Source organism: Chanodichthys erythropterus, chromosome 9 (assembly GCF_024489055.1).
Source record: "Chanodichthys erythropterus isolate Z2021 chromosome 9, ASM2448905v1, whole genome shotgun sequence".
Lineage (NCBI taxonomy): Eukaryota > Metazoa > Chordata > Actinopteri > Cypriniformes > Xenocyprididae > Chanodichthys > Chanodichthys erythropterus.
Window position 1 is genome coordinate 19,919,823 of NC_090229.1, and position 26,507 is coordinate 19,946,329.

The following is a 26,507-nucleotide window of genomic DNA, read 5'->3' on the forward strand; positions in this document are numbered from 1 at the left end:
GTTCTGCGGCTGCGTGAGTTGAAATGTCTTTCCGAACCAGCAGGTGGCAGTAGCTGAACAGCCAGTCAGAATGATCAGATGGTCCGACGGACTGTCAAGCTCCGACGCCGATTCAACTTTTCGAATCGGCTGAAAGAAAGCAGATGAGGACAAACTTTAGCCGACTGTGCGGAACACACTGAGAAAACTTAGTCGGCCGACGAACAAAAATTGCCCGATGGCCGACCGTCGGCTTGGTGTGCCTTTAGGGACAAGGCAGAAGACTTTTATTGGATGCCCGTGGTCTTCGGGCCCTCAGACGACACAGCATCACTCATTGGCATGACTGTGTCAATCATCAGCTCTATCATGCAAAAAGGAAGCCATATGTGAACATGGAACAGAAGCGTCATTGTGTCCTGTGGGCCAAGGCTCATTTAAAATCAACTGTTTCAAAGTGGAAAACTGTTCTTTGGTCAGACGAGTCCAAATTTGACATTCCTATTGGAAATCACGGATGCCGTGTCCTCCGGGCTAAAGAGGAGGGAGACCTACCAGCGTGTTATCAGCGTTCAGTTCAAAAGCCAGCATCTCTGATGGTATGGGGGTGCATAAGTGCATACGGTACGGGCAGCTTGCATGTTTTGGAAGGCACTATGAATGCTGAAAGGTATATAAAGGTTTTAGAGCAACATATGCTCCCCTCCAGACAACGTCTATTTCAGGGAATGCCTTGTGTATTTCAGCAGGACAATGCAAAACCACATACTGCAGCTATTACAACAGCATGGCTTCGTTGTGGAAGAGTCTGGGAGCTGAATTGGCCTGCATGCAGTCCAGATCTTTCACCTATAGAGAAAAATACGTCAAAGACGACCACAAACTCTTCAGCAGCTGGAAACCTATATCAGGCAAGAATGGGACCAACACCAAAACTCCAGAAACTCATAACCTCGATGCCCAGACGTCTTCAAACTGTTTTAAAAAGAAGATGAGATGCTACACCATGGTAAACATGTCCCCGTCCCAACTAATTTGAGACCTGTAGCAGGCATCAAATTTAAAAATTAGCTCATTTTGTGCATAAAATTGTAAAATTTCTCAGTTTAAACATGTTATGTTATCTATGTTCTATTGTGAATAAAATATAGGTTCATGTGATTTGCAAGTCGATATATTTAATTATAGTCAATATATTTAACTATATATCGAACATATATTTTCATTTTATTCAAATTTAAAAAACGTCCCAACATTTCCAGAATTTGGGTTGTAACATATTATAACATAACTTACATTTCTGAATTCTGAGTCTTTATTCAGTTTTTCAGTGCCTGCTTGTGCATACTGTGTTTTATAATGACACACTGACCTTACAGTGAATAAAAAATGGAACTTCTTGACACCTAAACTGAGCAGACCTAAATAAGTGTTAGCACAGAGCCCAGATTTCTCTATCATTACTCAATCTTTCATTTCATTTTATGCTTTGATAAGCACGCAAATTAAATCAGCTGTGCTCAATTGAGTCCTCAAAACTAAAACAAATGTAGTTAATTTTGGTGTGTACTCAAACTGACACACAACAGAAGCCCACAGTGTTCCCTCTGGATATATATAGTATGTGTGTTTTATTAGGTCTGTAATTATTCTGTCTGATGCTTTAGTTAAAGAGTTAACTCCGTGTTAATAACAGAGAACAGCAGCTTCTCATGAGCTCAGGGGTGTGTGTGGGAAAGATGGAAACATGAGACGAGGGGCTCTGGTGTCTCACTGTGACCTGCTGATCAACTGCTGACTGTTTGCACTGCAGTCTGAGATTGACTTTGAAAACAACACAGAGAGAAGCTAAACTCATCTGAAAGTGAGTCGTAATGTGTGTGTGCGCGTTCACATTACATAGTATTATAAAGCACACACATATTTGTATTTTGCAAGGTAATTGTCTTTCACAAACATCTTATATATGCGAACTGGCTTTGTTTACACTGCACACAAATCTGATTTGGTTTTCAAATTCAATCTTTTGGTCATTTCGCAAATGATCCACTTACAGTCTCATCTGAAACCATTTGTTCAGACAACAGCCAGGTTTCCATATGTGTGTTTTCTAGATATCGCATAAAAATACTGTACGGATACACAAATATGTGAATAAAATTTCTAAAATGTGCATGAAAAACATGAATGCTTGTTTCAAGTTTGTTCAGAAGACGTGCACATAAACTACAAAGAAAATTTAATTGTTTTTGAAATAATGTTTTGAAAGATACGTAATATAAAAACATGAAATATTATTCTATTTTAATATATTTTAAAATGTAATGTATTCCTGTGATGGAAAAGTTGAAATTTCAGCATCATTACTTTAGTCTTCAGTGTCACATGATCTTTCAGAAATCATTCTAATACACTCTAAAAAATGCTGGGTTAAAAACAACCCAAGTTGGGTTGAAAATGGACAAACCCAGCGATTGGGTTGTTTTAACCCTGCAGTTGGGTTAATTGTTTGCCCAACCTGCTGGGTAGTTTTATTTAAACCAACTATTATTTAAAAATTGCTATATGGCTAGCTTAAAATGAACCCAAAATAGTTGGGAAATGAAAAACCAGATGCAATTAGAGACAACAATAATAGACAAAAGGTGAATGTTTATTAATAAGCTTTAATATTTTATTAATAAAATGTAATAGTTTATTAATATAAATGTATTAATAAGCAATTTAATAAATGTTTATTGTTTAATAATTATTAATTGAACATTAATAAATGTTCATTTCCAACATACTTTGGGTTCATTTTAATTAAGCAATACAGTAATTTTTAAACAATAGTTGAGTTAAATAAAACTACCCAGCAAGTTGGGCAAACATTTAACCCTACCGCTGGGTTAAAACATTTTGGTTCATTTGGTGATTTGGTCCTCAAGAACCATTTTTTTATCATTATAAATGTCGAAAACAATTGTGCTGCTTAATATTTTTGTGGATATTTTTTGAAGGATTCAAAATAAAAAAAATTTTGGTAATAGAAATATTTTGTAACAATCTATAAGTTTTTACTGTCACTTTTGATCAATTTAATGCGTACTTGCTAAAAAAGTATTAATATCTTAAAAAGAAACTTTTAAATGGTAGTTTAAATATACTACTTGGTTGGAAACAGAAATAGTATAGTCACTATCTGGTGCATCTGCCTTAGTTGCTGATATCCAAAACCCGTTGACGCATTTACTATTTACTACATTGTGAAAATGTCAGATTTCAAACAACACATGGATGTGGTTTCAAATGGGTACATTAAACATCACATTTCATTCCTTTTTTGCTGTTTAGACTATAAATAACTAAGCAGATTTGAGGGGGATTTTTGAAATCAGATTTTTGCTTCCTGTCTGAACAAAGCCTTGGTGTGTAAGATGTTTGTTTCTCTCTCTCTTTAGGTTTAGGCCTCTTTTACTGCTCAGCCCCAGGCAAGATGCTATGTGTGTGTGTGTGTGTGTGTGTGTGTGTGTGTGTGTGTGTGTGTGTGTGTGTGTGTGTGTGTGTCTTCAGCTTCATTTGACTTGCTTCCTGGCCAGTAAGGGCTTTATTCACAGAGGGAACCATGAGAGGCCCTTGGGGCTCTTGAGTCTTTGATCATCAATGTTGGGTTGTGTGCGTGTCACTTCAGTGCTCTCAGAAACTCCTGTATGTCCTGGCAGTGGTGAAGCAGTGCATGCTGGGAGAGGAGTATCAATCACTTTAAATGTTCTGAAAGCCTCCAGATCAGCTGCATTTTTCCAGAAACAGCAGTGCACTTTTTGCTCCTCCTTTTGAGTTATTTTCCCATGGCTCATTCTGATGTAACAGAGGAGCCAATATCCCCAGGGCTGGCGGTTAAAATGGGAAACCAGCCGTTATAATGACTCACTCGCCGTTTCATCATCTAAGCCTTATAAAGAAAGATCAGGTCTGTTCACAGGTCTCTGAAAGGGGAATTTCATGAATAGGGCATTCCATGTCAAAATCACAATCCAAACAGACTAAACAAGCCAGTTTATTTTGTCCTAATAGGGAGGATGTCAAACCCCCGTGCTTTACCTTATAAATGTGTCATTTACACACATACACTCACAGAGAAAACCAATGGGGTTCTCCACTGTTCTGCACCGCCTGGAGTGTGTGTCTTTGTGTTGATTAGAGGGGTGCTGGATTCCTTCGGTGTGAACTTCCTTCCAGGAAGTCTCCCGATTCCTCTCTGTCTCCGATGGTAAGCGCCTCAGATCAGCAAGAGCTTGATTAAAAACAGCGACAGCACAAGCAGCATCCTGCTCTGTCCTGCACATTCAATACTAATCCAACAGAAACACACACACACATAGAGTAAAATAATATTTTTAGTCAGTAAATTACTGTAAAAAATAAATAAAATGACGAATCATGTTGCATTGTGGGATCCCACTGTGAGGGAATACCCATAAGCCCCTGCTTTTAAATAATGTAATCAATTATGCTTGGATGAGACTTTTAGCTCTAAGTAACAACAATTTATATAATCCTTTCAAAATCTTTAGCTTTTTCTAATGTTGTTGAAATTGTTTTATTACTTTGATTTTAATGCACTATGAGTTAAAGTTGGCATGAAATGGAAATTGTGATAGTCCTTTCTTCTCTATTGTCATGTATATCTGAGTAAAATGGCTTCTCGGACAAGAAAAAATGTAGGGCGGAGCCACGGGACTTGATTTTGTCCATTAGGGATTGATTTGATGGTTGTGGTTTGCCATTGCTGTGATGTCATGTGAGTGACAGGTTGTCCCGCCCTCGTGCCAGTAAACGCATCATCAGTGAAGACATGAGATGTCGCTGCAAGAGGAAGGGGAAGTTATTTTGTTTAAAGAATATGAGGGCACATGAATTTTAAAAAATAATGGCACACAGAGATAAATGATTTATAATAAATACTGTAATATTCCATAAAAATAAGAATTGTCAATTTTGACTTCATTGTCACTTTAAAGTTGAACTTATCTTTAGAAGAAACCTGCTATTCTACTCTGTTTTTGTTTGGTTTTACCAATAACCCTTTCACATCGGAACACAAATTAAGATATTTTTGTTGAAATCCGATGGCTCAGTGAGGTCTGCATAGCCAGCAATGACATTGCCTCTCTCAAGATCCATTAATGTACTAAACATATTTAAATCAGTTCATGTGAGTACAGTGGTTCAATATTAATATTATAAAGCGACGAGAATATTTTTGGAGTGCCAAAAAAACAACTTATATAGTGATGGCCGATTTCAAAACACTGCTTCAGGAAGCTTCGGAGAGTTATGAATCTTGAGTCAAATCAGCGGTTCGGAGCGCCAAAGTCACGTGATTTCAGCAGTTTGGCAGTTTGACACGCAATCCGAATCATGATTCGACATAAAAGATTCATAATGCTCCGAAGCTTCCTGAAGCAGTGTTTTGAAATCGGCCATCACTATATAAGTCTTTTTTTTTTTTTTTTTGGCGCACCAAAAATATTCTCGTCGCTTTATAATATTAACATTGAACCACTGAACTCACATTAACTGATTTAAATATGTTTTTAGTACCTTTATGGATCTTGAGAGAGGAAGTGTCATTGCTGGCTATTGAGGCCTCACTGAGCCATCGGATTTAAACTAAAATATCTTAATTTGTGTTCTGAAGATGAATGAAGGTCATACGGGTGTGGAACGGCATGAGGTTGAGTAATAAATGTCATTATTTTCATTTTTGGGTGAACTAACCCTTTAAAACCGTAATTACCTGCAGAGCTATTATGGTATAGGCTAATTCTGTAAGTATAGCAACTATGCCACTAATTTACAGTAAATTGCTGCACACAGAAAGCAGTGAAATGAGTAACTAATGTACAAACAAAATGTCTTGAGACTGAAATGGCTAAATATAGAAGCTGGATTTCTTGTGGGAAAAGCAGTTGCTAGTGTGTGTAGTGCTGTGTGTCCTGGTAGACTATTATTGTTTGTGTGGGTGATGTCTGCCGTGTTAGATCTGAAGAGAGACAAAGTGACTGAAAGGATTGTGGATTTTCTTTTAATATATTTTTAAAATGTAATTTATTCCTGTGTGGTGCCACCACAGCATCATTACTCCAGTATTCAGTGTCACATGGTACTTTAGAAATAATTTTAATATGCTGCTGCTCAAGAATAATTTCTTAATTTTATCATAATTGAAAACAGTATTTTTGTTAAAAAAAACTATGACACATTTTTTTCAGAATTCTTTAAGTTCAATAAAACAACATTTATTTGAAAAATAAATATGTTATAACATTATGAATGTATTTACTGTCACTTTTGATCATTGTTCTTTCAAGAAATAATCATAGAGACCTCAGACTTTTGAATGCAGTATATCAAAATGTATGTTGCCAGGACAATGCCTGTGGTTGCTAAGGTGTGGTTCCTTACTCTTTTACCCACTTCAAAAGATTCTATCATGTTCTCTCCTTCATTGTTTGTTTGTCTACAATATTTTTCACTCAATTTATCATCCACCATGCAATATTGAAGGCCTAATCACTTAAAAAAGTAGCAGCACATCAGCTCAACTCAGCAAGCTGCAAATAGTGCTGGATGAGTTTAATAATTGGTGTATTACAGGTTTGTTCAAATCTACAACCCATAGTATGAGTGATAGTAATAGTGATGTTTGCCTTTCCGCTGTCTCATCTGTTTCCTTCAGTTGTCTCTCTCTCTCTCTCTCTCTCTCTCTCTCTCTGATCTCTGTATAAGGTCGCTCAGAGGCCAGCAGGGCCACAGATTGGGGCCTCCAGGGCTGGAAATGAACTGTAATTTACTGTAATGATGTAGAGTAGTAAGCAGCGCTGCTTAAGGCTGAAGTTAAACAAATAAATTATCCGACCTGGTGGTCTGAGACACACTTAACACATTTACACAGCTTCATCAGACATATAGTAGTAGAGTATGAATTTCTGCTCAACACAGTGACAGAAAGTGTCAACAACAGCCTGTATTTTAATGGGTATTGTGGTTATTGATGTTCACACCCATTAAACACCACACCCTCTGTGATTCTCTGTGTTATTAAAAGACTTGATCAGCAGATAATAACCAGCAAACGGCGGAAGCTGAGGTCTCTTGAAGTCTGGTTGGTTAATATGACTCTCTTTCCCACATGCATTGTGATTTAGCAGATAACAGTCTACATTTTTTTGTTTGTGTTGGTGTTTAAGAAGAACACAAAGGTGTGCTCAAGAAAATTCCAACTATGTAGGCGTCATGTACTGTACACGTTAGCCTAATGAGTTGATTTTTTGCCGCTATTTCACAGTAACATATTACATATTAGATATATTAGAGATGTTTTAATAATCAGGATTGACCAAAATTGCATATTAATTTGTACAATGGCCATTTCCTTTGTTTAAGGTGACCTTTGCTGTCATCAAGTGATCATATAAAGTTAAAGTCATCATCCAAAAGTGCGCACATTTGGAGAAAAACACATTTACCTCATATTTCATTAGATAGAATATAAGCCAGGCCATACGGGCCATAATTATCGAGGTCAGAAAATGTTCCCCCGAGAAAATTTAGATTTCCCTGGTGTACTTATGTGCAGTTTTAAGACGTTTTAAGGCCAACAAATTGGATAACAATAGCTTTAAAGGTGATAAAGAGGATCTTTTCGTCGACTGAGAAACCAAAGACTGTTACTTAGTTTTTTAAATGAGCGCATGCGTAAGAACAACCCCCCCTCCTTTCGAGGGAACGCCTCCCAAAACTCATGCACAAGTATTGGAACACGAGTGTTTACCACCAGCATTCACTGTGTCATGTTTTTTGGATTAATTATGTCGGACTCACCGCAGGTAACTCATAATCTGCAGTTGTTACTCCTGTCTCCTGACAAAAACATCGCGTGCGGCGTCTGTGGAGTGTGGAAAGTTACTGGAGCGTGCAGCCGCGCACATCTCACAAGGAACGTCATGGCAGTGATTAACAAGCCAGAGGGCCAATCCGCGCACGTCTCTCACAATGAATGTCACGGCAGTGATTGACAAGCCAGAGGGCCAATCGTTTATGCGATGATCGCGTAAACGATTGGCTGATGTTTTTAAGGCCCTACCTCGTGCACAGATGATGTATATTAATATTATTCCTTTCAGTGCACCTAATAAATAGTCTTTTATCAGTTAGTAAAGACTGTTTCAAGTAATATTACAACTCTTTAGCACCTTTAAAACCATGTCAACAAATACATGCATGCACAGTTTTGAGGCAGCTTTAATCGCATGTTTGGTAATTTCATGACTTAACTTACAACAGAACAACTACAGTCATTGTTCGTAGTTTCTTTTATGCTTTATTTAAGCTATAATAAAGTAATTATGCAGCGCGCGCCAGCGCATTTGCGCATGCAATTCTTGAGTGCGCGCGATGAGCACAGTATAACCACTGATTGGTTAAATTTTACTGCTTTACATGTTAAATTTTCTGAGTTTTACCGACATAGTCTGACAACATCTCATCTGACCGGAGTTCACTGTTGTTCAACTGAAGCTCCCTCGTCGTCACCTAACGTTACCTTTTCCGCGCTAGTTTGACTTGTGCCTGGCGCTGAGGCGAAGTCGGAATGTGCGTCTGAAAAGTGTCCCGAAAAGTGTCGCACCCTGTATGTATATATATGTAGAATACAGCAGGATGCACCATGTGTGTCGCTCAGAACATAAACACATGTCTATTCCAGCCCTTCATTCTGTGTTTGTGTGTGTATGTCTCCCATCTGCCGATCTATTTAGCAAGACCACCCCATCCCTCCTAAATTAGTTACACTGCCCCCCGTTCCAGTCCTCACACAAGCGCACACATGCACAATGAGTAGTGAACAACACCCCCTACAGCTGGGCCTTTTGTGCTGTGAGCCCCCCCTCTCCATCCCATCAGCCCAGGGGAGGTTTAACACCTGCCTGCAGAGGAGGGGTCAGGGCTGTGATTATATTTTGGGAAAATAGATCTGATAGTGACCAGCTGTATTTGTATCATGGTGTGTTTAGAAATCCTGCTCTCTCTTTCTGTCTCTCAAAAAACCACATAGATTATATGCAAACATAATGAAAGATATTTATCAGTCATCTTATGAACTTGCAGTGTTTCAACTCATCAAGACACCTCAGTGAAAACTAGATACTTATTACTTTCTGTTTATCTTTGACCTTTATTTCAGGCACAACAGAGAGATTCATTTGTTCAGGAGCGATATGGACAGTATGACCTCCGTGACCCCTTCGTAGCGCTGCTGAGGGACAGCGAGCTGTCGCAGGCTCAGGATGATGGAGGGCAGAGTCCCGTGTGTCTGAACCCGCTGGGCGTGTTGAAGCTGGTGATGGCCCACTGCACCAATATGAAGGAGAAAATGATGAAACAGCTCGCCGCTGCAGAGAGGAGACATCGACGGGTGAGAGACAAAAAGAGTCTTGAGCTGCATACCTAGGCTGTATATTTTGGCTCCTAACGTGAAGGCTGTTCTAGCTTAACAGCATGCTAGTGCTAAATCAGCTGTAGGCGTTAAAACTGTAGTGAGGAGTGTCGTTTATGTCACTTCAATCAGTCACTTTGGAGGTTACACAATTGTTAGGAGGCTGGGTTTGAAGGTAGCTGCCTATATAGACAGCAGACTAGCTCACAAGTTCTTGGAACGGAGCTTGAGTGCATGTATTGTATGCCTACCCTGAACCTGGACTGGTTTGTTCAGTTCTTTGGAACGTTTAATCATTTTATAAACATTGTATGAAAGATTAATCCAAAATTTAACACAACTATTATCACTGTTATGTGCATTGGGTGGTGACTTATTTTAAAGGGTTCAGATCTCTGAATAAAAGGGTTTGATCCTTTGAAACACAAACCCATTTTAATCAAACATTCTTTATTTTCTCTATATGTATACTAACTAACAAGAAATGCATAATGTAAGGTTCACCCAATAACGAAAAAAATAAAAAATAAATATGTATATATATATATATATATATATATATATATATATATATATATAATAAACTGTATAACATGTATATTCACCACCAGTACATTCTTAAATGCACCAAATATACTTGCATATTTGGCTAATATAGAGATTCTGAAATTCTGTTAGAATGTTAGTAACCAAAAAGTTTTGGTGCCCATTGACTTCCATTGTATGGACAGAAAAAAAACAAGACATTTCTCAAAAATCTTTCTTTTACATTCCACAAAAGAAAGTAGGGATGTACCGAAATGAAAATTCTGGGCTGAAACCAAACATTCTGAATGCACTTGGCCGAAAATGCACTTGAAACTGAAAATGCTTTTAAAAAAATACTTATTTATAATTTTAAATCAGCTTTTTTTGGGGTATAATTGTGTCAATATTAGACTTTTTAATGAAATTCAATAATTTAATAATACTGAATTTAAAAAATATGACACGGCAGGACAGGGCAGGGTGGGCGGGGCAGTATATATTTTCAGCTCAAATTATCAGCCAGAAATGCCATAGGCGTTAATATTGCATCATTATTTACTCATTATTTACAGTGTGAGTAAATAATATTGTGTCCTCAGAAAAATTATCGGCTGAAATTTCGGTGCATCCCTAAAAATGTAAGTCATACAGGTTTGGCAGTGTGAGTAAATAATGACACAATATACATTTCTATCCCTCAATCAAAAAAGATATTGTTTTGAGAAGAACACATGATCATTTTCACAATTAATGTGACTCAAATTAACATCATTAACTATTAGTTATTATTAAGAGGATGCAGCCATAATTAGTCATTTTTCTTGTCCTGATGTTTGAATGTGTGTGTACCTGCAGGTAATAGCTGATTTAGAAGAAGAGAAACGACGACGTGCTCAAGACGCTGCTGCGGGTGATGACATCACTGCCATGCTGGAGAGGGAACGAGACAGACTACTGCAACAGGTAACCAGGCAACGGCAACAAAATACATATACACATGCACACACTGTACCATTATAAATACATCTTAAACTTCAAAATAAAAGCAACCACGGCACCCTGTGCCAGAGGATTTTGTGTGGCTCTGTTGTGTAACAGTATTAGTGCAGGTCCTTGTTTTTAAGAGGAAAGGCTCCATTGTTTTTATTAACTGTGGGGCAGGAGAGTCCGTCTGCCTGTGTGTGTGTGTGTGTGTGTGTGTGTGTGTGTGTGTGTGTGTGTGTGTGTGTGTGTGTGTGTGTGTGTGTGTGTGTGTGTGTGTGTGTGTGTGAAGACATTGTTTGTTTGTGTTTTTATAGGGTTAGGATAAGGTGATATTATGGTCAAAGTACAGACTGTGCAGTATTATGTAAAAGCCCTTCCTGCCCTGCCCTGGGTTTTCCTTACAAGCACACACACTCTTATTCTGGATGCTTGGCCATGTCTCTCACATTCTGCAGCTCATAGGGGCCTGAAGTACTTTCACTGCAGTGAACAACCTGCTTTATTTCATTAACTTATGTTACAGCTGTAAGTAAACACATTACAACACTAACACAGATACATGATTGCACAATATAAATAATGTATGTATGTATGTATGTATATATACACTGAAGCTAATGAAGTTTGTGGAGATTGTGACATCAGATATCTAAAAGATATTCAGTTTTGTTTGAGGCAGGAAGAATCAAGTAAACAGGGGTCTCCAAACTCTGTCCTGGAGGGCCAGTGTCCTGCAGAGTTTAGCTCCAAGTTGCCTCAACACACCTGCCTGGAAGTTTGCCTAGTGAGTATGCCTAGTGAGACCTTGGTTAGCTGGTTCAGATGTGTTTAATTGGGGTTGGAGCTAAAGGACTCCATGACTGAGTTTGGAGACCTCTGCTCTAGAACAGGAATGTCCAATCCTGCTCTTGGTGGGCCACTGTCTTGCAAAGTTTAGCTCCAACCCCAATTAAAAAAAACACCTGAAACAAATAATCGAGGTCTCACTAGGCATACTAGAAACTTCCAGGCAGGTGTGTTGAGGCAACTTGGAGATAAACTCTGCAGGACACTGGCCCTCCAGGACCGTGTTTGGACACCCCTGCTCTAGAACAATAGTACTGTATATTGGCTGCTATCTATATAATGTTATTTCATTGTCACTCTACTAGCTTCTTTGAATTTTTAAAGTGACATCACTTGCTTTTCTTCTTCACAGCTGGAGTTTGAGAAGGCTCAAGTCCAGAGTTTAGAACGTGAGAGGTCAGTTCTGTCAAATCAAGCTGAGGAAGATTTAGCACAGCAGCAGCAGTTATCCTCGACACTGGCTAAAGAATGTCAGAAGGCTACAGCACGGGCAGAGGAGGAGAGCCAGCGTGTTGCAGACCTCAGCCGCCAACTGGAACAGGAGAGCAGTACCATCGAAATCCTAAAGCGAGAGCTTGAAAACGAACACGCTCGTGCTCAGCAGATAGAGGCGAGAGCTGAGAAAAAGCTGGCTGAATTTGATACGGAGCACGAGCAGATGAGAGGGAAACTACTGAAGGAAGAAAAACGATATCAAGAGCTTTTGGAGCAGTTCAATAGTCTAAAGAAAGAGTTGGATGAAATGAAAGAAAGAGAAAAGGCAAGGCTGGAAAAGGATAATGAAGAAAAGGAAAAAATCCCACAAAAAGCAACTTCAGGTATCATGCCTCCTCTTAGTCAAACAGAAGTTGATGGCAAACCTGTTGGATCTAAATCATCTCCTCAACACAAACAAAATGGTCAACACACTCCCAGAGAACCGCAGTCTCCAGCAGAAGAGAGGTGCAAGGAAGGGGGATTGGCAGACAATGGGGTAATGCTCCCTGGAGGAAGTGGGGCCTTACAGTGTCTCTCCCCCAGCAGTCCTGCCTCATCCTCTCTTAGCTCGTCTCCTTGCTCTTCCCCTGTATTGACCAAGCGTCTGGCCTCTATAGGTTGCTCTAGTCCGACCTATCCCTCTTCTTACCAGGCCAGCATCAACCAACGATTCCAAGCAGCACGCCACAAGTTTCAGCAACAAGCTGAGGTAGACCAGCAACATGGAGGAGCTGTTGTCCATTCTCCCAGAGACCTCTCTCCCACTGCCGCCACTCCTGCCACTCCTCCTCCAGACAATTCTACTGCAAAGCAGATTGCCCGCAACACTGTCACTCAGGTGCTGTCACGGTTTACGAGCCAACAAACAGCAAGTAAACTCCCTCCATCCAACAGCTCACCCTTTGGCACTGATTACCGCAACCTGGCTGCTGCCTCCTCACCCACAGGGAAGAGCCCAGGGATTCTCTCTCCAGGGATCCGGTCACCAATAATTCCTAGGACGGAGAAGATTCATCCACCTCCTGTTCCCCCCAAAAAGCAGGGGGTCAACCAGTCTCCTAACTCACCGGTTCCTTCTGGCAGGGCCAGCCACTTCCCCGAGCTCTCTGGGAGCTGTGGTCTCACCAGTGGTCAGGAAGATGCTAAAGAGCTTGACTTGGTCATGTCGTCATCTAGTTAACCAGCCTAGAGTCCACAATCGATCCTTAGCCTTATTCACTCCATTCCCTCCCGTGGCATCTAAAGCACTCTGTGAACCTCAAGGTTGACTTCTTTTATTATTTTCACCCTGATTGTCTAGTGTTGTAGTTGTCGATTCTTATCCTCAAGTACCCTGTTTTGGATGTCTCCTTTATCTGACACAGTTCAGGCCTTGTAAGCTCTACTAATGAGCTGATGTGTTAAATAGGAAAGACATCCAGATTGTTCAGTGCTGTGATACTCCAAGACTGAGAACCATTGGTCTTGTGCAGGGGTAGCCAACCCTGATACTGGAGAGCTACAATTCCTGCAGAGTTTTGCTCTAACTTTAATCCATCACACCTAAACCATCTTAGAATTACTTGAAGATGATTTAAATGCAGGTTGTTTTGGAGCAGTGTTGGAACTGAACTTTTCAGGAAGGAAGCAAAAGGGTTGCTCTCTAGAAGCAGATTTGGCTACCCCAGTCGAGTATACCTTCCCCCAACCCAAGGGTGTCCAACCGTGCTTTTGGAAGGTCCAGCCCTAATTAAACACCTGAACCAGTTAATTGGGGCCTTCAGAATTGCGAGAAAGGTCCAGGTGGGTGTGTTGGAGCATGTTTGAGGTAAACTCCGTACAAAGGTGTCTGTACAAAGTAGGATTAAACTTTCCTGCTTTATCCACACTGGACTGGTCTCTCAGATGTGTGCTCAGAGGTGATGCCCCATTGAAAACATTTGGTATCCCAGAACAAACCTTTAATCTGAGCCTAACCCATCCAAACTGTCAAATTTTGAAAGGAAACTACACTCACACAACTTAACCAATCAAATACTGCTCCTATAAGATTCAATCTATTTAAATGCTTTTTAATCTCCCTTTTTAATATTTTATTGTTATTATTTTTAAAAGATTTTTATTTATATTAATAATGTTATTTGTTATTAGTCCATTCCTGATGACCTGCACAGATAAAAATGGAAGTATATAAATTAGAAATATGTTATGAAATCAAGCAAATGCAATACTGATTAACCAAGTCTTCAATTAATCTTTCAGTCTTGTGCTACTAATGAGAAAATTCTCAATCTGTCTTGATGTATCTGGTGAATGTGTGACGTTTATATATTAAGTTTATGGTAAAATGTATAAACCGTTGGCTTTCTGTTGAGCGGTCATATGATATGATGTGTAGGTGCTGTTCTTGAGTCAAAGTCGAAATTAACTACTGGAGATACTTTGAAGAACTGATATGAAGCGGTCATGGAAAACCTCTGTCCTACTGTATTGCACCATGACTACATCGTCCTCTAGTGTCAATCTGAAGTGCTGCTCAGGAAGCTGCCGTCTGGTGGTAAAAACCAGCCAAACCACAATACATTCTCTATAAATGAGGGTTAAAATGCTTGTGTATATGCCACACATATTCTCAGACATTGTTAAAATGATTGTAAACAATATTTAGAATCAAGTCAAAATGTTCTATGAATGCATTTCTGGATCTAATAACATGCCTTGATATATATTACTCCATCATTGCTCTTAATATTATGTTTATACTGGGCAGCCTTGTATTTAAAAATTTTATCTTAATTGAATACTTGGTAGAAACCATAGCACCAGTTTACATGATTAACAACCATGGTAAAAGCACAAATGAATTAATGTCATCATTTAATGACTTTTTTTCTTACCTGCGTCCTTTTGACCTTTAAATTTTATATGAAAATAGAAATTATTTTGTGTGTAAAAATCTTGATGCATGAAGGTATTGCTCACGTGAATGCAGCATACAGTCTTAACTTGCTTAGGAGAAAAATTATGCTGTTTTTATAAGTAAATGTGATGCATGCATCTGTCTTCCTAGGTTTCAGCTGCTCTATGGTCATTTACTTTTGTTTTTAAATACCTCACCATTTCTCCTACTGTATTGAAACCTTTTCAAATAGCAGTTTAGATTTTTTACTACTGGAATGTCTTTTGTTTTTTTGCTTCTGAAACTGAACCAGAAATTTTATATTTCAACCTGGGACTTGCAAAGACCAGTTTCTGAATTTTTAGTTATTTGTATGAAAATACAGTTTAAATTAGTTGCATTTTTCCAGATGATTTTTACAGCTTGTTAGGTGTTGAGCGAATTTATGACTGTACTTTTCCCTTAGCTAATAAAAGGTTTTCTAAAGTTTACTCGGTTGTTTTTTATAGATATATACACACACAATCGACATTGATTATCGTTAATATATGTCAACCTGAGAACATCACTACAAATAAAAAAGTAGAATCTACACAGACTTGAGCTACAAATACAACAGTTGATTTTCAAAGTAAAAGTTCAGCAGTAACCATTTAGTCATTTTGGTGCCATTTACTGTGAGCAGACGTTACTTTTGCATGATTTAAAATCTGAAAAAATAAATGTTATGAGAGACAGAATATGCTAGTCTTACATGATGGGTGTATGTTACAGAGGATCTTTGATGGAACATTAAAGACAAACAAGACTAAGTTCAATGTGAAAACAGTGTGGCAGAAACATGCAACTGCAACACTGATGGAGAGACTCAGATTTACCGTGTGGGTTTGGTATTTGTCGCACAACAGACTGTGGATACCCCAAATACATCACAAATATCTGTAACAGACAGTCTGAACCACTATATCTGAAAACAATTCAACTGGTGTGTAAATATAAAAATCAAGACTTAATTTGGATGTCTTTGCCACCAAAGAGGGTTATCCATGGATTTATTTATTTTGTATTTTTTGGTTATTAAACCATTTTAGTTTAGCAGACTGTGAGTCACTGTTAGACAAAGATACGGAGAGAGCAGTTAAGACAGATGGCCATCCCAAATCCAGACATACAGCCCATTACCCTCCTCTCCCAACCCCTTTTCCCTGTTACAGCCTGGAGAGTTGAAGACAGGGCAGCAGGACATCTCATCTCTCCAGGCTGTCAGTAGGCAGAGGAAGATGGGGTTGTCGCCTGATTGAGGTTTGGAGATACAGTGAGTGAGGCATTACTTATCCACTGTTTTAAAACACAAAACCGTTTGCACAAGTATTGCAGCTGTCACAGTTCACAAAAAAAAGACAAAAGTCAAAACAATACAAACTCTTTGAGTGACTTGCGAGAGGGTAAATGAGAGAAAAGCAATAATTGCCGATAATTTAGATCCACGATTCCCTCCAAGTTCTCATCTAAACCTCTTCCACAGCTGAGACCCATCAAAGTCCATTAATGACAGAAAGTTGAATGAAATCGCATCCTCTTTTTAAAGTTTTTTGACTTTTTTTTTTTTTACATTTTCATTTTTTGGAGACTTCGCGCTGAGAGAACGGCATGTGGTGTTCCGAGAGCCGGCTCCGCATTTGAACAGACGGAAGAGGAACCGGGGCGGTTCTAAGCGTTTTGCATCTCCTTGCCGATCTTGTAGCTGAGGATCTTGTTCCAGTCAATCTTGGTGCGAGTGACGGGCAGCTGTCTGCGGAGAGCTTTGAAGGTGGTGTCTGACATTGTCTGGTAGTTCTCACTGATAGCCGTCTGGAGAGTAACATTTATTAGGGATGTACAAGTCACATAAAACAATGAATATTCATATTAATAAAAATGTACATATGTTAATAACATCAAATTCTCACCTGGTAATCATTTTCAGCATTTTCAATGATTTTTACAAATTCCTTGGCAGCCTGGGATTCATTCTAGGGATAAAAAGGTAGGAATTTCCTTAAAATCTTCTTTGAAATCTTAAGCATTAACCAAACTTAAAAAAAATGTGAATAAACTTTAATGTGAATAAATGTATCTATTTACTTACATTCACTACAATGGAGTCCTCCACCTCCTTATGGCTCACCAGTTGAACATTACCATCCTCATAATAATGCACCTGTAGGAAACCAAATTATTTATCGCAAACTCTTCACCATCACACTTTCTTCTCACCCCCATTATTCTAGTCTGTCAAGTCTCACCTGGATCTTCAATACTCCCACCACCTGAGCTGATGACTGACTAATGGTGAACTTCCACTCTGACCTGCACCGGCCATTCCTGACAAGAGAGAATAAACAGATGATAAGATCATCAGAGAGTCGAGGTACAATCAGACCATTCTGAATCACTGCTGAATCACACAACTTCAGTCTAGAATTGTTTAGTTCAAGTTCAACCCTGCCTGTAGTAAAGTGACTCACAAAGATTTTGGAATAGAATTCAAGAACTAAGGGCAGAAATTTTGACTAAATTTTTGTAAGGTAATGTAGTCTGCTGATCATAATCGCAAAACAGAAAAAAGTTTGTAAATCCATCTTTGGTAACACTTTATAATAACTGCACGCTATGAAGCATTAGTTAAGCATTAGTTAATAGTTAATTCATCGCTTATAAAGCATTAATAGGCATTAGTAAGTAGTTTATAAATACAGCTATAATTGCTTTATTCTTGATTTATAAGCATATCTATAATGTGCTTAATAATTGTATTTTCATACTTTATTAATAATCAATTTATCATTTCTAAATTAAGTATAACATTATTTACAAACCAGTTATTCAGGAGTTGTCAGTAGTTCATTTAGGAAGTATAAGTAAGTGATTAATAAACTATTAAAACATTTATACATATTATTTAGACACATAGTAATAGTTACTTAGTGTGTTAGTAAATGTTTTATTAACACATATTCCTACTGCAATTCATGATTAATTCAGGTAATTATAAAACATTTAGAAAAGTGATCAACTATTTTTGTGAGCTCATCTAAAGTGAGGACTATTTATGCTTTGTAAAGCTTTTATAAATGAGATTTAAAGGTTCAGTGATTTTCTGCACTGCTGTTTTCTAATGTTTTAAAGTTAGTACTGAGGTAGTTTTGACACTAGGAATATGTTAATAAAGCATTTATTAACACACAAGGTAACTAATACTATATGTCTAAATAATAAGATGCATAAATGTACATTTAAATATTTTATTAATCATTTACTTACACTTCCTAAATGATCTTATGAACAACTGACAACTCCTAAATAACTGTTTTGTGAATAATGTAATACATAATTTAGAAATGATAAATTGATTATTAATAAAGTATGAAAATACAATTATTAAACTCATTATAGATATGCTTATAAATCAAGAACCAAGCATTTATAGCTGTATTTATAAATGGCTTACTAATGTCTATTAATGTTTTATAAATGATGAATTGACTATTTACTAATGCTTAACTAATGCTTCATAGCGTGAGTTATTATAAAGTGTTACCGTAGGTTGTGTACTTTTTAAAAGAAATTAATACTTTTATTTAGCAAGAATGTGTTAAATTGATTAAAAGTGACAGTAAAGACTCATGTTAAAAACAAAAACAATGCTGTTCTTTTGAACTTAAGCAGCACCAGTTTTCAGCAGCAAAACCGCTATCACAGGAATAAGTTATATTTTAAAATATATTAAAATAGAAAAGAGTAAAAATTGTAATAATATTTCACAATATTACGGTTTTACTGTATTTTGATCACCTAAATGCAGCCTTGATGATCATAAGAAACTTCTTATAAAACTTTTTTTTTAAATTATACTCCAAACTTTTGTACCATAGTGTAAAACAAATAAACTGACATGAAATACTGATAGGAGTTCAAATTAATTCATTATATGAGATGAAAGAGACTTTAAAGTAACATTGTAGGAAATCAGTTGCCACATTATATGACAATATTTAAATGCTGTGACTAACCAATCAGAAATAAGTATTCCAGAGAGCTGTCTATAAGCAGATAGATCACTGAACATTACTCACCAGAAGTTTTTGGGCTCAAACTTATGACCCTCAATACAAGCAATGATTGTTTGCTGACCGTCAACAGTTTTCCCATACACCTGCAGCAGAAACAATAGTACAAGTGTCCAAATGAGCATGATTTCAGAAATAATGACTGCGAAGCATAAATGTAAATGTGACAAGTGCTAACGGAAATCTATGAAATCATATTATCCTGTTGAGATTCCCATGGGAAAAATGTGTACCGTGCAGACTCCGCTGGGATAGTGCTCCTTCACGTAAGCACTGAGCGCTTCATCACAGGCGTCTCTCCAGGAACGGAGGGCGGTCTCTCCCTCGTAGGACTGAGGATCGCTCGCTTCCTTTCGGAGGTGATCGAAACGGAATGAAACCCGCTTCCGTGGGTCGAAGAACCGTCCCTGACCCAGATCTCCATGCTCGGTGATCAGAACCTGCAGGAACAGGATGTCCCTTGCTCTTTAGACAGAACATATCACACGCAGAGCTCTACAGCCATCCTCACGCAGCAGCAAACACTCATGGTACAATGACCACACCTGCCCTAATCACACACACAAAGTACACACAGATCTCCAGAGAGCAGAGTTTACACCCAGCTTGAATAAATAATGAGTCAACAGTGTGCTCTCAATTCAACACTAATACAGAGTCTTAGGGCAGCACAGGAACTAAACCGAAACTGAATCTGTGAGTCTGAACTGCAATCAAATCATGAACCTACCAACTCCTCACTACCGTCCAGTTTGACAGGTGTGAACTGATCCATGTTATACTGAGCAAAGGCACTGTGAAACAGAGAAAGAAACAATGCAGCACAAACTTTAAACTACACAAGGATCCATCTGGTCATAACATGAGACACACAGATATGCAAAATAACTTACTGTGCTGCCCCTTCCCGAAGGAGGTTGTCATTGTTGAGGAGAAGTCGCACATCTACAGTACAAAAACACAAAGATTAAAAAACATTCACAAACCTAGTGTAACATAAAACATGAAACTGGTAAAATATAAAAAGCGAGAGAGCAGCAATGAGGAACAGACAATTAAACTGCAAGAGAGCAATGCATTGTGAAGGGGGAGCAAAAATAAATAAATAAACATCAAACAGCTCCCCGTGTCTCCCCAAGCACAATCTCATTTTGTTTTTACTTTCTGTGCAATTCAGTAAAAATGATCGCAACACTTTCCTCCATGTTGTTTGAAGATGGTGTCAAAAATCAAATCTATTAGCACTACTAGTGCAAATCTGAAAGATATTCTGAAGTTGTAACTTCAGTTGGAGATAATAATCTTGTAATTCACTGCTGTCAGGCTTAGTGTGTGCACCCACATGACAGAAAACAAGAAACTGTACATTAGTGTTTTTTAAATGTTTTTGAAAGAAGTCTCTTATGCTCACCCAGAACTGAACAGCTTAAAATGACACTCACCATTGAACACTTCATTGAATTCTCCAGGGGGAGCGTGGGTCACGAAGTTAGCTGCGATGCGGACCTGCAGAAATAACACATAATAAATTATGAGCGGGCACATATTTGTCTTACTAAAACACGGTGGCTTCAGCACTACTGAATCACAGCCAGTTTTCAGCGGGTGACACCAGAGCTCAAATTACCCCATATATAACCCCCCTTAACACTTCAATAACATGCACCAATAAGATCTCAACCATACACAAAAACGTCCAAAAACACATCACTTAGCACATAAACATGTGTTAATACTTCAAAACCACATCACCCACAGTAATAAATGTCCAAAAACATCTCACTCAAACCTAACAGCTTATTCCTGGCCTCTCAAACTTGTTTCAGACCAGGACAATTTTACATAAGATCTGCTGTGTGCTATTAAAATGATAGTTCCCTGAAATAAAATGTTTTGAAGAATGCACTTTAATTGTTTTTGTCCATATAATAGAAGTCAATGATAAGGCTGCATGATTTGGAGGTTAAAAACAAATCGAATTGTGATTTTTCTGAGAAATATTTTAACAACGAATTAAAAATATGATTAAGAAAAAGTTTGCTTTGCTTGTTTGTAAAGCTGCACAATTTGGCCCAAAATTGTGTGATTATCAATATTATTATTATTAAAACAAACAAAATAAACATTAGTAATATTTCACTATTTTACAACTTTTAAAACAATGTTGGACACCACTGACATTCATTGTATTAAAGGAACACTCCACTTTTTTTATAAATAGGCTCATTTTCCAACTCCCCTAGAGTTAAACAGTTGAGTTTTACCGTTTTCGAATCCATTCAGCCAATCTCCGGGTCTGGCTGTACCACTTTTAGCAGCAGCTTAGCATAGTTCATTGAATCTGATTAGACCATTAGCATCTCGCTCAAAAATGACCAAAGAGTTTTGATGTTTTTCCTATTTAAAACTTGACTCTTCAGTAGTTACATCGTGTACCAAGACTGTCAGAAAATGAAAAATTGCAATTTTCTAGGCCAATATGGTTAGGAACTATAAACTATATATAAACTATATATATTTCATTCCAGCGTAATAATCAAGGAACTTTGCTGCCGTACCATGAGTGCAGCAGGCGCAATGATATGACGCAGCGCCTGAAAATGAGGTCTCTGCGGAACGAAAGTGGGTGTTTCTGTATTTGTGGGTGTTTTCAAACTGGTTGGTGTTTATATATCATGAAATGAAAATGATCCCCTTCACCCAACCCCACCCACACTCTGACGTGGGCAAATCAGTTAACACTCAAGAACGCCCCTCTGTTTATGGCCTCGCCCATCAATCATTAATGTCCTGCAGAGACCTGTACATGGAAAATAGGCTACCTGCAACTCAGAAAACACACAAACTCAGTGCCGGTCAAGTAGGAAGTTATCTAGCTGGGGACTATTTTCAGGCGCTGCGTAATATCATTGCGCCTTCTGCACCCATGGTACTGCAGCAAAGTTCCTTGATTATTACGCCAGAATGAGAGTATAGTTCCTAGCCATATCGGCCTAGAAAATCGCAACTTTTCATTTTCCCTCAGTCCTAGTACACGATGTAACTACAGAAGAGTCAAGTTTTAAATAGGAAAAATATCAAAACTTCATTTTTGAGCGAGATGCTAACGGTCTAATCAGATTCAATGATTTATGCTAAGCTACTGCTAAAGTGCTACCGCCAGACCCGGAGATCGGCTGAATGGATTCGAAAACTGTAAAACTCAACTGTTTAACTCTAGGGGAGTTGGAAAATTAGCCTATTTTCAAAAAAAGTGGAGAGTTCCTTTAACCAAAAAAAAAAAAATAAATAAAAATAAAATAACACATTTAAAAAAATTGTTGTGATCCACAGAAGAAAAGTCATTACAGGTTTGGGAAGACATGATTTTCATTTTTGATTGAACTCTTGTCTCTTAAAAGTGTAATGAAACAATATTCATTCACATAAACAGAACTAACATTTACTTTAAAGCAACTTTCACTGATCACACAAAGCATACAGCTTATGTCTTTTGAACTCACTGACAGGAGGAGTGCAAATTTCTGACCACCAAAACATTTAATGAAGAGAAGGGAAAGACATTAACATAAAGGGAATCATCTGGTGATAATCGGTCTCATTACCATCTCATGTGGTCTGGCTGGGGAAGTCAGCTAAGCCTGTAACTCAAAGCTCTGACAGTATGCAGAAAATGACCACATGTAATTAAAGGGGAAGAAAATATGTAGCGGTTAAATGCAGCTTTTTACTGATAGAGACAGAAGGAAAATGAGCACGAATAAATCAGTCGCCACTGGCCTGCACCATATGAAACTCAAAACTCCTGTCAAAGTGACAGAACATATAATTGACAGTCTCAGTCACCATTTACTTTTATTATATGGAAAAATATGCGATTAAAAGTAAACGGTCACGAGACTAACATTCTGCCTGAAATCTGATTTTGTTTTTCACTGTAAAAACAACACAAGGGAGTATCAATGATGAAAAAATTGTCATTTTTGAGTCAACTATCCGCTCACACCTGCAGAGATTGCAGACTTCCACCCCAAAACACACCCGCTCTTGCGGTCGTAACTTCATCCGGCCGGGGTTTTCGGCTCAGATGGCTGTCGTGTCAGGCGGATCTGGCATCTGCTGTGCCACACATGTGTAACTCTACCGGAGCACGGCCCGTTAAAGCCCGTCGGCTCGGTTCGGAGTGGGTGGATCTGCTGACATCTATTTCTGAACTCACTCTGACAGCTAACAGGCTAACAGCTGACGCTCACAACACTTCCACTAAAAACAACACGGCCATTTTGACTCTAACGTACAGCCAGAGACTTGTTAAAATACTGCTTGTTTGTTCGGTTTATCGCTGTTAAGTCAGGTCTCTGTGTTTAACGGGAGTGCAAAGCTGCGATTTCACTTCCTCACAAATTAGCACACGGCTAACCGGCTATACTACATCGCGCTCCTTCCGGGAAGCAACTATTCATCCCTCTGCAAGCGGAGGACTTTAATATAAGGACATACGAGCGCATGTATTTGAGCGGTTTGTGAAAGTTAACTTTATGTTTATTTTTACCTTCTCCTCGTCTGAAAGCGGCTCCTCAAAGTCGGTCATCTTGGCTGTGGCGGAGCCTCACGCCGCGGCGCATGCTGGGTAGCGCGCGCTGTCACGCTCGTGACCATAATAGGGCAAAACGGAGTGCGAGCCACCGCCTCGCGCAGCTCCTGCTCCTGCTCTCCCCTCCCGCCTCCTCCGGTCTGATAATCAACTCGCGGAGAGGATATAAGGGGAGAATTAAGACTTCGAGTTGCACTTTATTAATGGGGATTATAATTCATATCGAGGACTCGAATCTTTTGAATCAGTTCATCAAAACGATTCATTCACTGATTCTTTTAGTGGTCCTTCTGCAGTTTACAATGTTACGCCAGTAGGTGGCGATAAGTGAGCATGTTTTGTTACTGAATCTTTCACTCAACCGATTCTTTAAAGTCACATGAAGTCAAAAATTTACAGTTCTTAATTTTTAATGTAATGTAATGTTTGTTTACTGGCACAAGGGCAGGACAACCCGTCATTGTCACCTGCCATGATGGGCAAAATCAAGCCCCAGCCTACATTTGTTGTCACTGTTGTTCGAGAAGCCATTTCACTTGAATATATGTCACAATAGGGAAGAGAAAAGACTATTGGAACTTCTGTTTCTACATTAAATAACACCAAATTGTCTTGAAAGAAGTTGTCTTCTACTTTATTGAGAAAGTGAGTAAAAAACAAATACAAAACTGCATGGCATACTCAATAAATGTGCTGCATGTACTGTCTGAAATATAAATTACTTGAGTTTTTAATATCCCAGGTAGCCAATCCAAATTTAAAGTACTTTATTGATTTGCATACAAATTAGCCAAATCATCAATATACGAACACACACACAAATTACAAAAATACATGGCCCCAAAATATGGTTAAGCAGGTACACATACAAACATTATAATAAGGCTCCAGTAATGTTAATAAAAATAGTATTTACAGTAAAATAAAATGAATGGTTAGAAAGATAATTATTGACCAATCCCTTATGCAATTTTTCTGCTGTCCTACAGAGAGCATCGTTTATCTAACATTTGAACTGCTGTTCATTGTAAAAAGGAAAAGGATAAAACTTTATTGACCAGCAGATGGCGCCATTACTCTGCCGTTAACTGTGAGAAGCACCTTCACATGTAAAACAATAGAGGTGAAATCATTGCAGACCAACAACAGGCACATCTGGGGCCTGTTTTATTCTCAAGAAGATATTTGACACAGTAGGCATATCTACCTCACAGTTCACTAATTCAAAAGGAGATAAATAGAACTTTTCTAACTTTGCCACTTGCTTCAGTATTTGCACAATACTGCACACACACTCACATTTTGTGAGTGGTTTCAGAGTGTATGCCAAAAACATAAATGAAATGAGCAAGCAGGGCATTATGAAAGTCCATCTCAGGAAGAGGATGATCCATCGGACTTCGTTTTAACGTCCTGGAACTAATGCGCAGGAGAGAACTGCTGGAGAGTCTTTACGCCCCATTTTCCCCTTTCTCTCTCTCTGCTCTTCTTCTCCCATCTCCTCTATCATGTCCTGTTGTTGAAACCACAGATTCTGGTGAACTTCTTTTTTATCTCATTCCTAGGCTACATATAGCACTACAGGGCTACAATATTTCAACCTTACAGATTAAATATGATTCTTAACAGAGCAGAATTAAACAAAGGCAAACATGACATCCAGACTTGCAAATTCTTTCCACAACCTTTCAAACAGCTTTCAAGCATGGACGTAAGATATCTCGACAGAGAAAAAGAGTGAAAGGATACAGAGAGGAATATTTCTTATAGTGAAGGCATTCCCATAGAGATTACAGTTGAAGACCCCAAAACTAAAAGTGAATCAAATGTGTGTGTGCTTGTGTACTACAGTTATCTTTGTGAGGACCAGTTTGTGTTTTAGACCATTAGAGCGAGGACAACTTTTGGCCGGTCCTCATGTTCTGACACCCCTTCATTTGAGGGTTAATTCTTGGTAGTGGGGTTATAGTTAGAAATAGGTTAAGGTTATATGGATAGGCACTTAGTTGTGATGGTTCAGGTTAGGGAAAGGGGCTAGGGATTGTGTTATATCAGTGAACGGCCTCACAAACATAGCAATGTGTGTGTGTGTGTGTGTGTGTGTGTGTGTGTGTGTGTGTGTGTGTGTGTGTGTGTGTGTGTGTGTGTGTGTGTGTGTGTGCGCGTGTTTTTGTGACATATAAGGACACACATTTGTATAATGACATGGGTATGACATACCCCATGCATGTCCCCATTTTTCAAAAGGCTTATAAATCATACAGAATGAGTTTTTTTAGAAAGTAAAAATGTGCACAGTTTCCTGTGATGGGTAGGTTTAGGTGTAGGGTTGGTGTAGGGCGATAATATTGTATACAGTATAAAAACCATTACACCTATGGAATGTCCCCACAATTCACAAAAACAAACGTGTGTGTGTGTGTGTTCCTGACATTCCCTTACGGGGACCAAATGTCCCCACAAATATAGTGGAACCAGTAAATTTTGACCCTGTGGTGAAATATTTGTGGTCCCCATGAGGAAACAAGCTTATAAATCATACAAAATGATCTTTTTTGAAAATCTAGCAGAAAGTTTTCTGTGATGGGTTGGTTTAGGGTTAGTGTAGGGGGATAGAATATACAGTTTGTA

General features: G+C 38.5%; 2 protein-coding genes across 4 annotated transcripts in view; one reads left to right on the forward strand and one right to left on the reverse strand.

The window, feature by feature from the left end:
* cttnbp2nlb (CTTNBP2 N-terminal like b) overlaps window positions 1–16,895 on the forward strand; it is a 29,424-nt gene extending 12,529 nt beyond the window's left edge. Inside the window, exons 3-5 of one of the 2 annotated variants that reach the window (XM_067394936.1) lie at window positions 9,209–9,439; window positions 10,844–10,951; window positions 12,171–16,895. In XM_067394936.1, the coding sequence (XP_067251037.1) occupies window positions 9,209–9,439; window positions 10,844–10,951; window positions 12,171–13,475 (1,644 nt within the window). In that variant the 3' untranslated portion in view covers window positions 13,476–16,895. Of the gene's footprint in view, window positions 1–9,208; window positions 9,440–10,843; window positions 10,952–11,507; window positions 11,757–12,170 lie in introns of those variants that run through there. The other variant, XM_067394937.1, reaches the window with a different exon arrangement.
* Window positions 16,193–23,928, reverse strand: capza1b (capping actin protein of muscle Z-line subunit alpha 1b). 2 transcript variants are annotated; one of them, XM_067394938.1, is made up of 10 exons: window positions 23,835–23,928; window positions 20,725–20,788; window positions 20,176–20,227; window positions 20,013–20,076; window positions 19,516–19,722; window positions 19,289–19,368; window positions 17,459–17,537; window positions 17,302–17,373; window positions 17,123–17,185; window positions 16,193–17,024 (listed from the first exon to the last, which is right to left on the reverse strand). In XM_067394938.1, exons 1-10 carry the CDS (start codon window positions 23,871–23,873, stop codon window positions 16,884–16,886), a joined length of 861 nt encoding a protein of 286 aa, XP_067251039.1. In that variant the 5' UTR covers window positions 23,874–23,928; the 3' UTR covers window positions 16,193–16,883. The 2 variants fall into 2 exon arrangements, with proteins under 2 accessions (XP_067251039.1, XP_067251040.1); XM_067394939.1 differs by lacking the exon at window positions 23,835–23,928 and adding an exon at window positions 22,888–22,943.
* Between the last annotated feature and the right edge of the window lie 2,579 nt (window positions 23,929–26,507).